This window comes from Pangasianodon hypophthalmus, chromosome 12 (assembly GCF_027358585.1).
Source record: "Pangasianodon hypophthalmus isolate fPanHyp1 chromosome 12, fPanHyp1.pri, whole genome shotgun sequence".
NCBI classification, from domain to species: domain Eukaryota; kingdom Metazoa; phylum Chordata; class Actinopteri; order Siluriformes; family Pangasiidae; genus Pangasianodon; species Pangasianodon hypophthalmus.
The window spans coordinates 12,116,232-12,128,773 of NC_069721.1; the positions used below are offsets into that span (position 1 = coordinate 12,116,232).

General features: G+C 37.9%; 1 protein-coding gene across 1 annotated transcript in view; it reads right to left on the reverse strand.

Annotated features, from left to right (window-relative positions):
- Positions 1 to 530: 530 nt before the first annotated feature.
- Positions 531 to 12,542, reverse strand: part of myo1d (myosin 1D) — a 63,667-nt gene continuing 51,655 nt past the window's right edge. The window contains exon 22 of the mRNA XM_026914807.3: positions 531 to 3,514. Coding sequence (XP_026770608.1) covers positions 3,358 to 3,514 — 157 coding nt within the window. The 3' untranslated portion in view covers positions 531 to 3,357. The remainder of the gene's footprint in view (positions 3,515 to 12,542) is intronic.

Sequence of the window (12,542 nt, forward strand, 5' to 3'; positions counted from 1 at the left end):
TCTTTTATAATTATTATAGCTGCTTGATTCATTGTAATGCATAATTAGCTCAGTGGGATTATTTCTCACTAAATCGCTTCATCTTGGTCTTAGTCATTTTAGTCATTTTCAGGTTCCCATTTTCTCTGATCTGAACTATAAATGATTGAGACATTGTATATTACAAGAATGCAAGCAAATATAGTAAAAGATTAATGCATCACAGTTCACTGAACAGGATGATTTTCAAGCCCAGACATGACTAAAGCTTTGCCTGCTCAGCACTGAAACTGATTCAGTGTATTATTCAGGTTTCTCTGCATCCAGTATGAATCCCAGACTGGTGAAGTGGGTGTTAGAGCTGTGTGAGATGTGTCTGGGTTTCAGAGTAGCAGTGGGAGAAAAGCTTCATCACTACATGTAGAATGAAGACTAAATGATCAGCCAACAATAGTGCTGTCATCGTGATTCATAATGTTCATTACACTCGTTCCTGCAGAATTTATCACCACCAAGAAAAACAACACATTACATCACCATATACCAACATATTGGATCAAGTACTGGATGTTTATTGAGCAGTGATATTTGTTATAACATATCATATACCCAATAGTTGACGATTATTAAAGATTAGGCAACAAAATAGAGCAGGTCTCTCTTTGTTTTTTTTTGTTTCCTTTTTTTTTTTAAACCCATTTTGATTTACGGTTACTTAACAAATTAAAAACTGAAAAATAAAATGTCTTTTCTTTAGTGTTTGGATGACTAAAATGTCAGATGTTTGACCAAAAGACAACACTAATATACAATTCAAAAAGCCCTGGTCAGACCATTTACCATTAAAAATGCACATTCATAATATTCCCTTTTCACTTGGTTGAATTCTGTGTATCAAAATTAAGCAAGTAATTAAATAAATGAAATATAAAATTAGGCACATACATTTTCAGATGGAAGAGCAAAATTATACAGATTAGAACAGGAAACAAACATTCTGACTATTTGGTATTTGAACCAAATCACAGAAATACACAATACGGATAAAGATCACATGAACAAAGAGAAGGCGATGGCTATATTTCAAGACTGAGAGTGAATGTAACAAGATTTCATACAACTTAACAATCACTACATCTCTTTAACAAGGTGATGGAAAGTAGTAAGGATGTGAAGTACAGTACACATTTCTGAACACAGCCAAGAGTGCTGAATCTCAAATAAACAAAGACTTCTTAATTGATATCCATTCTGGTTCTACAAAAATTATATGGGGAGCCGATAAATAAAAAGAAACAAACAAACTAAAAACAAAGAATAAAATAAGGGGCAAAATATATCACTTTTAAATTCAATATGCAAAATGATGGGATGCGAGTATTAGTGTTACATGTACTGCTCTGATGTAGAGTGCACTATAAAGGCTTGGTCCTTTCCTCCTGAGCAGAGAGCGTTACTGGCTGATGAGGAATCTGTAGCAGGGTGCTGTCTTAATACTAGACAGAAAAGTGTGTGTATGTCTGGGTCAACATGGCGTGGGGATATATTATGTGTGTACATGGTGTCTGCCTCTCTCAGTGTGGCAGAGATTATGCCTGCCAGGCAAACAGCCAAAAGGTGCAGGAAAGATGTATACAATGGAGAGATCAGGGAGAGGACAGAACTTCTTGTGTGTGTGTGTATGTGTGTGTATATATATATATATATATATATATATACATATATATACACACACACACACACACATACATATATATGAGATCAGGTAGAGGACAGAATTAGAAACTAGAGCATGTGATTATGATTAGTTTTTTTTAGATTTTATTTTGTCTCAGAAGTGTATGTGAGCAGTATTGTGAAGACCACGGAGGCTGAAAAAGGAGCCAATGATGAAAGTCTACATTAAACTCTACATGTAGTCTTTTCCTTTCAAAGCCGCCAAAACTCTACTGGCTCCAAGTCTGTGCATTCACTTATAAATGTTAATAAAGCGACTTACAGTAGGCACTAAATGTAATGCTGCTGAATGCTATAGCACAATTAGACCACATTAGTATCAGCATAGTGGATAATATACAACAGACGTGTGCTACACCCTCAAACCCCTAGGAATTAAATGGTAATTATTAAACTGATTTATGCAGCTCTGCTTGGAATGACCAGCAGCACATTTCTTTAGTACTTTATCATTACTTTCCTCAGCCACTTCTAAATCTAGGCCAGACATCCTGGGATTTTCCACTAAAACTATACGCTTCTAAAGCAGTTAATATGAATAACCAAAGGCTTTACATTGAGGATTGAAGGACTGGAAACCTTTTCTTCAAAAAAAAAAAATCAACTTTCCAATTTTGTCAAACAGCAATGTTCTGATCTTTCTTTGGAAATGTAGAAGTGGGCTCTAACACTAGATGTTTGCTTTGAATTACTATTGCACAAGGAAGAACTTATGATCATTATTATATTTTCAAGTGTGAGCAGGTTCAGAACTGAAGAATGAACACTCTGGCTTCCTTTGATTTATTAAAGTGTTGAAAGACAGCCGTGTAGAAAAGAGCTACCCTTTAAGCCATGTATAAAGAAAAACAAATGACAGCTCTTTGGGGGAAAAGAAATTTCCCTTTCTTTGCCGGAATGTTTTACTTTCCTACAAAAAGTGACTTGGTATTTGTATATAAACAGCATCTAATTTATATAAACTGTGTTCACTCTCTCCTCTTTTACATCCACATACAACATCTGCAAGTTTCATATATGAAAATATGCATGACAAGTATTTAAGTTATGAGAGATTTTAATGCTCCTCTCTGAGCACTCAGTGAGTTTATGGATATGCTCAACACATCCTTCTACAAAACGTATGCTGAATAAGTCTAAATATTTCCTATATGGCCACTATGATCTGTGATATACATAAAGCTATACTCTATCCACACTGGATCCCAAATGAGTGCTATATCAAAAACAGAAATATTCTCTTTAAAAAAAAAAAAAAAAAAAAAAAAAAAAAAAAAACACTTTCCAGCATGTCAAAATATTACTTCCATATTCCTACGGCTTGTACTTTGTGTTCTTTGTGTAGTGTATAAATATGGCATGTGTGTCATTCCCTTCATTTGGCTGAAAGCGCAAATAAATAAATCTACCATGACATCACTGATCTTGCTAATGCACTTCTCAAGCGAGGGGTATATAATCACTTAGGAATGTTTTTTTGATCATTCATCCTATGTTTCATGATTATACTGAGTAGAAATGTGAAATTCAGGGACATGGTGTTTGCTCTCTAGATGTCCTATTATAGAGAACCATCTTTCTCTATCAAATTCAGTATGGCTTACATTTTGAAATTCCTGACTTGATGACAGCGGCTGTCGTTTAGTTGCCTGGCACTGCAAGTATGTAGCCTGAACGGCTCTTAGTAAAGTCAGGTTGTGATTGGTTGATCTTGGGCTCCACCACGATGGTACATTTTCGACCATTCATGCTGCACTGAATGGGGCTTACAATATTCACCTGGAGCTTCCTCTTCTCACTAGAAAAAAAAATGAGAAAAAGAGAAAGATTAGATCAAGAGAACAAAAAGGATCCATACACTTTGGTTCATTCAGTCAGCTGAGTGCGACAGTTACTTTGGGTGGACATTTTTATACCATTCTGTCTAGCAATTAGCTCAAAGCATGAAAAAACAGATCATATGGGTGTTTTTCAGAGCGAGATTGAAAGGCTCCCACATGATTGGAAGTATGGAAAAGCACAATTACAAACTCTCTAGCTTCAAGCAATAATCTTAGATAGCAGTATATCTCAAGTGCTTACTGAGTATGTAATCAGATTTAATTAAACCCCTCAAGTACACAGCCATTAAGTTGTTGCTGCTTTCAGCCAACCATAATACAATGTAGTCAGGATCACTTTATATAGAAAACGGGATAAAATGAAGAAACAAGACACAGCTGATGACAAACACAATATCCTTAAATGAGACCTAGAACTTGAAAAAAAGCAGGTGGACTAGTAAAAAAAGCTTAAGCTCTTATACGAGATCATCTCTGAGACTTGCAGATACTCTGCTAAACTGGGGGATGACCTTCACAGGGAAGCTTTCACAAGAAATTCCCCTCATGAAAAAAAACCCCTCAACAATAAATCTGCCATTCCGCCCACATCTACCCAAGTTACATCACGAGCCAGGTTGCTGTAGCACTCGTCTCTCTGGCAACCCAATAAAGTCCTCTTTGTGTTATGCTCACTGCTGACGGCCAACAGGATGCTATCATTTGATAACCGTCTCCTCTTACAACAAGCTTTCCTTGCACCACTTGCCATCTCATCACTTCATTTGGAAACATTCATCTATTATAAAATACAGATAAGCGAGCCTCTTTGATCTGCACAACAAGATTATTAAAAAAAATAACAGACTACAGTGATTTCCAAAATTGGGTAGAAGATCTGCAATTGAGCCGTTCTGTCTAGCAGCCTAACTAGTCACAGAAATACAATAACCTTTAATCCACACAACTGATGCTCACCAGCTTCACTTCAATATGCAGCAAGAGGAAAGAGCCAAACCAAAGAAGAGGGTGAATTATATTTTGAGTGCAGCCTTCAGAGCTCGAAGGCATTCCCGTGGAAAATAAAAGAATGCCAATGCCATATTTGTACCACCACTGCCATTTTCTCAATATTTTGGATTTTTGAATATTTCACAACAAAGGCATGTGGATTGCTTATTTGTCAATGGAAAGTCCTGCGTTTTCTTTAACTCCCACACGTACATTCCGTTCCTCAAAAAAGAAAAAAAAATGTGTTAGCTAGTTATAATTCATTCATCTTCAGTAACCACTTTGTACCGGTCAGGGTCATGGTGGATCCTGAACCTATCCTGGGGACACCGGGTGAGAGGTGAGAATACACCCTAGATGGGATGCCAGTCCAACATAGCGCACCACGCACACACATTCACACACTTTGGGGCAATTTAGCATAGCCACATAGCAACATGCAAGTTTTTGGGAGATGGGAGGAAACCCAGGTAATCCAACACGGATTAAACCCGGGACCCTGGAGCTGTGAGGCAGCAGCACTACCTGCTGTGCCACCGTGCTGCCTTTAGCCATCATAATACAATTTTTAACTGTAATGGATATTTAAGAGTGTCAATTCCAACTATTCAAGTCTGTCCATTTCAAGACATTTCAGATTCATGATCAACTTAAAACATATTAATTGCTGATTTCCAAATGCAACATATTCAGAGTGTTAAACAGTTATAGTCAAAGCCTGTGGTTGTTACCACCAACTACACATTTACAAATAAAGGTTTCATCCATTACCCTAAAGGGGTTTTTGGTTTGTCCGTCTATGGGAACATGAATGTTTTTATGTAGAACAGAAGCTTTCTAGTTAAGAAAAGGTTCCATGTATGACCCTTCTGGATAGCAGGAACAGCTCCAAACTGATTTTTTGCAGGTATACTGAAGAATCGCTTACCAAAAGCACAGGAATCGCAGTCGGAATCTTATTAAGCTTTGATCATGTCCTATGTGATTCATCAGAAAATGTCCAGTGTCCGTCAGGTAGGAGGACTGAATCCACAGCAGCAGCTCAATGTGTACAGGTGATATTGTATCTATGGTAGTTGATACAAACTTAGTGATAAATCAAATCTGACTTGACATGCTATTTCCAAGTGACTACAGTGGCTTTAGTCCATTACTTCTTAAGGTCACTGATGCCAAATGCCACAATTGATCAGCTGGACAGATAATTAGCAACAGGGACGTCTGCAAATCAAAACGGAAGAAAGGCTGTGAACTGCCCACTCAAGGGTCACCTCCTCTGTGCCAGACTTACTCACTGGGGGAACAGGAGCAAAGCACGCCACATGGCCCACTGGAAAATCAATTCTTTCCAGTTCTCTTTTTCTCCCCATGCCTGTGTCCTTCAGTGGTTCAATAAGACCAAAAAGGGAAACAGAGGACAAGAGAAAGAGAGAAAGTAAAAATGAAAGGGCATGGTGTATCTGTTCATCAGTGGGGGGTTTAAGGATGATACCCCTCCAGGACACTTTGGATGGACGTAAAAGAAAAAACAACCTCACACTGGCTGTTTGGGAAAGACTCCTGGCCTGGCCTTCATCTTTTACTAACACACCAGCATATGCTACTGAGCTTTAGACAGCTCTAAAAACACCAGTCCCCTCTGATCAATACTTTCTGAGAGTGCCTGTGGGTTATCGGCATCCAATCTGAGGGAGACCAGGTTTACTTGGGGAAAAAGGGAGAGAATAGAGTAGACATGGGGAGAAGATAAATTCTCACTCTCTCCCTGCTCTCCAAATATAGCAGACATGCTTCAGGCTAATTTGCCCCTCCACTTCAGAAAGAAGAGTACTGCGCTTCATGGGAATTGGGGAGCAGCTACACAGCATCCTTCATTTCATTCTTCTTCAGAAGAAAGACTCCCTATCTCCTGGCACAGAACATTTTCTTGAGTTCTCTCTTTTTTTCTGTCACTCTGTTGCTCACATGGCTGTAGCATGCACACTCCTCACATGCACAGGTCTCTCTCCCTCTCTCTCTCTCTCTCTCTCTCTGATGTAGTTTGGGTGAGGTATGCTATTGTCTGCAATTCACTCTGTGCATTAAAGGTAATTATAAGTAAAATTTTGTTTATGTCTCTATAATTATCATTTACTTTGCTGTGTCCTACATTTGCCCCAGAATTTACTGTGATAATATTCCTGTTTTTATATAAACACGACTGAACACTTTATAAAAACCGATATACAGCAACTGCTAGTAAATGTTTGTCTTTTGTGTTAATAAGTGTACTAGATCCATATATACATTCCATAAAATTTTCAGCGTGTGACAGATCTGCATCTTCAAAGTCATTAGCATTGTGCATGATGTCAAATGCAAATATGGGTAAAAAAGTGCTCCCTGTGCTTTTGTCCCATGACTTCCTCTGTATAAGACATGGAAAACTTTCTATTTCGATAGATCCTGAGGCATATAACTGTAGCAAAATTCTTTCCTCTCTTTTCTTTTCTCTCTCTCTGAGAAGAAGCAAGAAGATACATACTTTTAAGAAGATTAACAAGTAGGTCATTTAGAGACATAGAGAAAACAGCTTAACAGCAAAAAGAACAGGAAGAACATGAACAAAGGAGGAAGGAATTTTGAGAGACTGACTGATACTGAGAGAGCTGTAAGGCAATGCACAGATACCAAGAAAATCAAAGCAGAACGCTGATTGTGCCCCCTATAGAAGATCTCAGTGTCACCGGGAGCTGTGTGCATCAGCATTATGCATATACAGACTTCACAAATAAGCCAAACTAAGCATGCGTGCTTTAAAGGGATAATTACTAATTATTTCGAGAGACTAAATCATGGCTCTGTGTGAGCACAGCTAGATTAACTTCATCACGAGGTGTGCCGTATTATCTACACTCAAGGTTATAAATACACACTGACGGGATTTAACCTGTGAGTAGATTCACTGGAAGTGTAGAGCAAATTGGTGCTCATATTGTCAACTTCCAGATGGACTTTTTTTTTCTTCAGACAAGGACAAGAAACACACGTTATTCACAGCTGTGCACAGGACAATCTGTTCCTAACAGTTCCCAGCACAATGGGACAGATGCCCCCCAACCCAAAAAAAAGAGAGCATGTACATCCTCCCTCAGTTGTAATCCTCTCCTTCAGCACAAAATGCTTTTAACTCCTAAAGGGATTTTTTTTCCATAGCTACTGTCCAGTCATAATAACATCCATTAACTGTGTCAATTAATAAAACATCTACTCTGCTGTAAGGCTGAATGCTTTATGTTGGTGTGTTTAAAGGAATACATCTGAATGTTTTCTATTCTCCATATTAGTAGAGTTTGGTGGTTGCCATTAAAATCATTTTCGTGTGTTTACCTTCACTCAAAGCTCATATACGCTGGAATCCTAAGGATGTGCAGCTGCTGAATTCCATCAATAAATCTAGAGCTTGGAATTATAAGATCATAGAGCCATAATCTAAGACAATTCTGTGATTATGATATTTTAGAGTCTTTATACTTATAAAAAGCAATATATTGTAAATTACATATTTACAACATTAAATCAACATTGCCAAAAAAAGTCAGACAGAACCTTAAAATTCCAAGAATGGAACGAATTCCAATGTCTTGAAATGTTAAAATATATAAATATATTATGCAAATTTAAACTGTTCATTTTAACACTAAAAGTCTTAGAATGAGAAAGACATGATACGAGGGTGAGTCAAATAAAAACCTTAAAAGTGCGACATAAATTAGAAGTAAATTTAGTTCTAGCAGAATCCGGAGACCGGCTAAGTACTGGAACATTTGCATTGAATGAAACGGAGATTATGAAGAAAAATTATACACTTTAGTGACACCTATTTGCAATAAACAAAAATGCAAAATAAAAAAATATATAGTTTTCATTTGATTCACTCTCACAGAATATTGTACTCTTATGTCATTTTTATTTGACGTTAATGCATGCTGGAGCAGTGCAGTTAAAATCTATTCCAGCACTTTCCCTAATGATTTGTGGTATCCATGTGCTGCTAGCCCCTGTCCATGAATTCTTTCCTCTTAAAAAGTAGTCACAACTCTACAAAGAAAAATTACAGAGGTTCATAGCTTAAATAAACCTTGATGAGAAGAATACATGAAAGCATTCTACAACACACCCAAACCCCACTGTCTAGATGTAATCTGTTCAGAAACTGTATCTATTGCAAATATCTGAAAGTGCATTTCAATCTTTTATTGTTTTGATGAAAAAAAGACTACCATTCAAGCATTAAAAAGCAACAAAATAACAGTCAAATACAGTATGAATACTACTACAACTACTACTAGTACTACTACTACTAGTAGTAGTGGTAATAATAATAATAATAATAATAATAATAATAATAATAATAGCTAGTCTTTTTCCACTCTCTTGATAACTCTCTTCTTCTTAGTGTGAGCTTTCTAGGCCTCTCCACTTGAGTCATTCATTGAGTCATTTATCAAGAAGTTCACAATATGAACAAAATGTAAAAGTTATGGCCACACCTGGATCGGACGTCAGTCCACTGCAGGACACCACACATATTCAAACAGTCATTCACATCTACTGGCATAGTGTAGCCAAGCCACCCAGTGGCATGTTTTTGAGAGGTAGGATGAAATTGGGGAGTCTGGAGGACATTCACAAGGAAACTGGTATTAAAAACCAAACACTGGATATCTGGAGTCTGAAATGCTGCAGTTTGGATGTTTTGCATAAAGGTTTATTGACTGCCACAACAACTGCCCTTAGACTTCTATTACTTTAAAAACTATTTTCTGGTCTTTTCTCAGTACATGGAAACATGTCGAACTTATTGTCCAAGGTAATCACACATTCACTAAAGACAGGTTCGGTAGATAGTGGTTAGGTTGAAAAATGCTTTGAATTATATTACTTGATATGCTGAAAGAGGTTAAAGAAATCAGCACTGTTAGACGAAAGAGGAGTGTCTGTATTACCACTTTGGTCTGAATTCATCCTTGACTAACAACTCAATCTCTCAATCTATTCCAACATCCATTCACTAATGTCAGAATTCACTCCATCTATGCTAACGAGGCTCACCATTGATTAATGGCTGGTGACTGGAATAAAATGCAAGGATGGATTGAGTAGGAGGCAGGAACAGACAGCAGGAGAAGTGTTAATTAATGTCAGTTCTTGTGCGGTATGGAGGCTTAGAGGGATAAGGAAAAGGCATGAGGTTGGTAACAGCTGCCTTGTTAGATACACACATACAAGGAAAAGATGAATGCATGTTGCATGAGAGCTAACTATGCTGTGGGCTAGCAGTGCTGGATTTCTGTCTCTGGCTGGTTTGCATGCAGGGCATGAGGGAGAAAGAAGCAGAGGTGTACTGATGCAGGGTTGGAGAAAGTAGGTCATATTCATACACTCATATACTCATGCGCTAAACCAATGTTTTAAACCCCCCCCACCTTATTTATAGCTCAGTGGAAATCACCATACTTTCAAGAAATAAAGAAAGGAGTAAATAAACATACAGGGATCAGTGGGAGTGTGGAAGGACGTGCATATATGTGAGCAACCACATATTATGAAAGTAATGTAACAGAAGGCTAATTCATTGTTCTGCACCAATATGTTGATACAGTAAGAGCAGCTTGATGCAGGGAATACCACTCTGACCTAAATCAAGCCTTGTGAGAATTGCAGCATAAACACAACTGACCTCAAACTTGTATTTACATTAAGGATAATGCGGGTTTACATTAAGGATAATGCAATTATCTGATTATATGTACCCCCCCCCCCCCCCCAAACACACAAACAAACACACAAACAAACACACAAACAAACACACAAACAAACACACACACACACACACACACACACACACACACACAAGATGTGCCATTAGCATTCTTTGCCTGGATAGCTTACTAATGGACTAATATCAGCCGAGCATGGATTGACTGGTTGCTATGGGAACTGCATCTGCAGCAGAGACGGAGAGGTGGGGTGAGAGAGTGCAAGAGAGGAGGAGGGTGTGAGGTAGAGGAAGAAACCAGGCAAGGAGAAAAGAGGAAACGGGGGAGGGGTGGTGAGATGGAAAGGATGAAGGAAGTGAGTAAAAGAGTGAGGGGGGAGGGAGAGGAAGAGAAAGACAAGGGGAGAAGGAGCATAACTCTTTGGAGTCTGTGTTTGGGATTCAGCACAAAGAATGACCTTGCTGAAGGAGATGTGAGCTTAGGCCAGCATGCTGACACACTTTCACTAGCACACACACTCCAAGTCCAGGCTTATACCTTTTACTACACTGTCTAAAAAAATGCACTGATTTTTACACTGTTGAAATATTTGATAAAACACTATTATATGCTTTTTGTTAGGGAATGCTAAACCATTTAATAACACAGAAATTAAGCTACTGTACATGTCTACATGATACCAACATAAACAGTGGAAACAGTATACTGAAAGGTGAGTTGACATCATGAGCAGACTGGAGAAACTATTTCTATTTGCATGATCTACTATTCTAGACAATTTATGAGTATATTGTTTACATCACAGGATTTTTAATGTGATTACCCTGCCAGGGACTTGGTGTATGAATTTAACAAACCTCTTATGTACAGCAATTGTTATAGAGTAAATATTAATAAAAATATACATAGTATGTGATTTGAGATACAGTTTATGACAAAAGCCGTGCCACTGGCAAGAATTATTTGAGAAGAAATGAACAGACCTTGTTCACTGTTACGGCTACTCCAACAGCAACACATATTAATCAAAAGGCTTCTTTCTGTGAATGTAGGTGTTTCTTAGCCATGCTGAGTGATGAAATCTACCAGACTTGAGCTAGAAGTCAGGACTGTTTAGGAGCTAAGAACCATTTTTAAGAACCATTTTTTTCAACCCTCTTTCATAGCTTTGTAATCTTTAGGAGAAATAGCAGTGGTAGGAATTGGAAGGGATGATTATTCCTCTCTCCTTATTAAAGAATTATTAAAGAGCACTTCTAGCTAAAGACTTCTAGCTAAAGTCTGGTATTTTTTTCCCCTCAACATGGACATTAATTAATTGTCCATGAATTGCCCATGTTCACAGAAAGAGCCATCTGACTGACAACGCAAATGACCAACCACTAATTAATGCCTAAAAAGCTTCTCTGCCAACATGAAATGTTAGAGATTTTACACATACATGGTCACTGCTGGAGTATTCAAAAAAGAAAAACAAGCTTATTGTCAGCTTCTATTCAAATTTCTTCATTCAAGAGTGTACTATATTAGATTCCACATTCCATGAAAGGATGCATAATATCTATGCTCATCACAATGCTCTATGTCTTTTTTTAGGCTTTATTATTACAGGCTGGAGAGTGGCTCATTTTTAGCATCAAAAACGCGGGGCGCACCATAAAGCACTAAGAGTAATAACTGTATTAAACATGATCAAAGGCTGGGTGGAGAGCAATAAAGAGCAATGGAGCACAAGTCTGCCAAGTCAACAGTGAGAGAGACACTGGTACTGCAGAGGGAGAGACTGGGACAGAGGGAATAATAGAGTGGGAGACAGGTAGACATGACAAACAGACACCAGGGCTGATGCACCACAGTCCCAAATCCACGACTGTGTATTTTTGTTATATAAAGTAACTTTGATGAATTTGGTTACCCTTCTTGCCAGCGTTCCAAGAGTACTGAACAGGGATTTATGGGTAAACAATCAACAGGTCAATGCAATCATCACAGAGTTGTCACTCATGTCAGACAATTGAGAATTTGAAAATAAACTCTAGCTAAATGTGAACAAATGGTACATCAAGCATTGAAGCTTGAAAATTAAGCTTTACAATGACTTGGTCAGACTTCTAGCTTTTGGTAGAGAAGATGGAATGCCATGAACCTCTCAACTTTTTTCTTTAATCTAGTAAACACATCTTGGGGTGGCACAGTGATACTGTGGGTAGCACTGCCACCATACAGGTCCAGA